Consider the following 463-nt stretch of genomic DNA (forward strand, 5'->3'; position numbering starts at 1 on the left):
AAATAAAAAACGACATGCAGATGACTAAACATACACAATTGTTCAAAATGTTTACCATTTTTCCGTAAAAAAAAGTATACGCGGAAATGGGACAAGTTGCCCACTAGAAAGATGAATAACCCGCGCACACACATTAATGACATGTGTACATATTTGCAAATAAAAACTAAAAAACAATGGGTGTAAGATCTGGTACACACAAGATTGGAAGCTGTATGAAGCGCGCCAACTCTTAGAGTGAGTGAATGTTGCATGGAAAAAATAAAATAATTCAAAATGTCAGATAACCCGCGTCATAAGTCTTATACAACTTATACAGCTTGTACATCTTCTACATCTTGCACATCTTGCAGAACTCGTACATGTGCTAAAGCGCGCTTAAAAAGAAACTTCGAAAACGCGGGATCCGCAATTTCACAGTTTAACCAAATAAAAAATCGGTTATAATACCGACGAACGAAAA

General features: G+C 36.1%; 1 protein-coding gene across 1 annotated transcript in view; it reads right to left on the reverse strand.

Annotated features, from left to right (window-relative positions):
- C922_03500 (hypothetical protein) overlaps positions 1-463 on the reverse strand; it is a gene marked incomplete at both ends in the record, with an annotated part of 8,437 nt that overhangs the window by 813 nt on the left and 7,161 nt on the right. The window contains 2 exons of the mRNA XM_008819092.1: positions 1-24; position 231. Coding sequence (XP_008817314.1) covers positions 1-24; position 231 — 25 coding nt within the window. The remainder of the gene's footprint in view (positions 25-230; positions 232-463) is intronic.

Source organism: Plasmodium inui (assembly GCF_000524495.1).
Source record: "Plasmodium inui San Antonio 1 unplaced genomic scaffold supercont1.15, whole genome shotgun sequence".
Taxonomy (NCBI): domain Eukaryota; phylum Apicomplexa; class Aconoidasida; order Haemosporida; family Plasmodiidae; genus Plasmodium; species Plasmodium inui.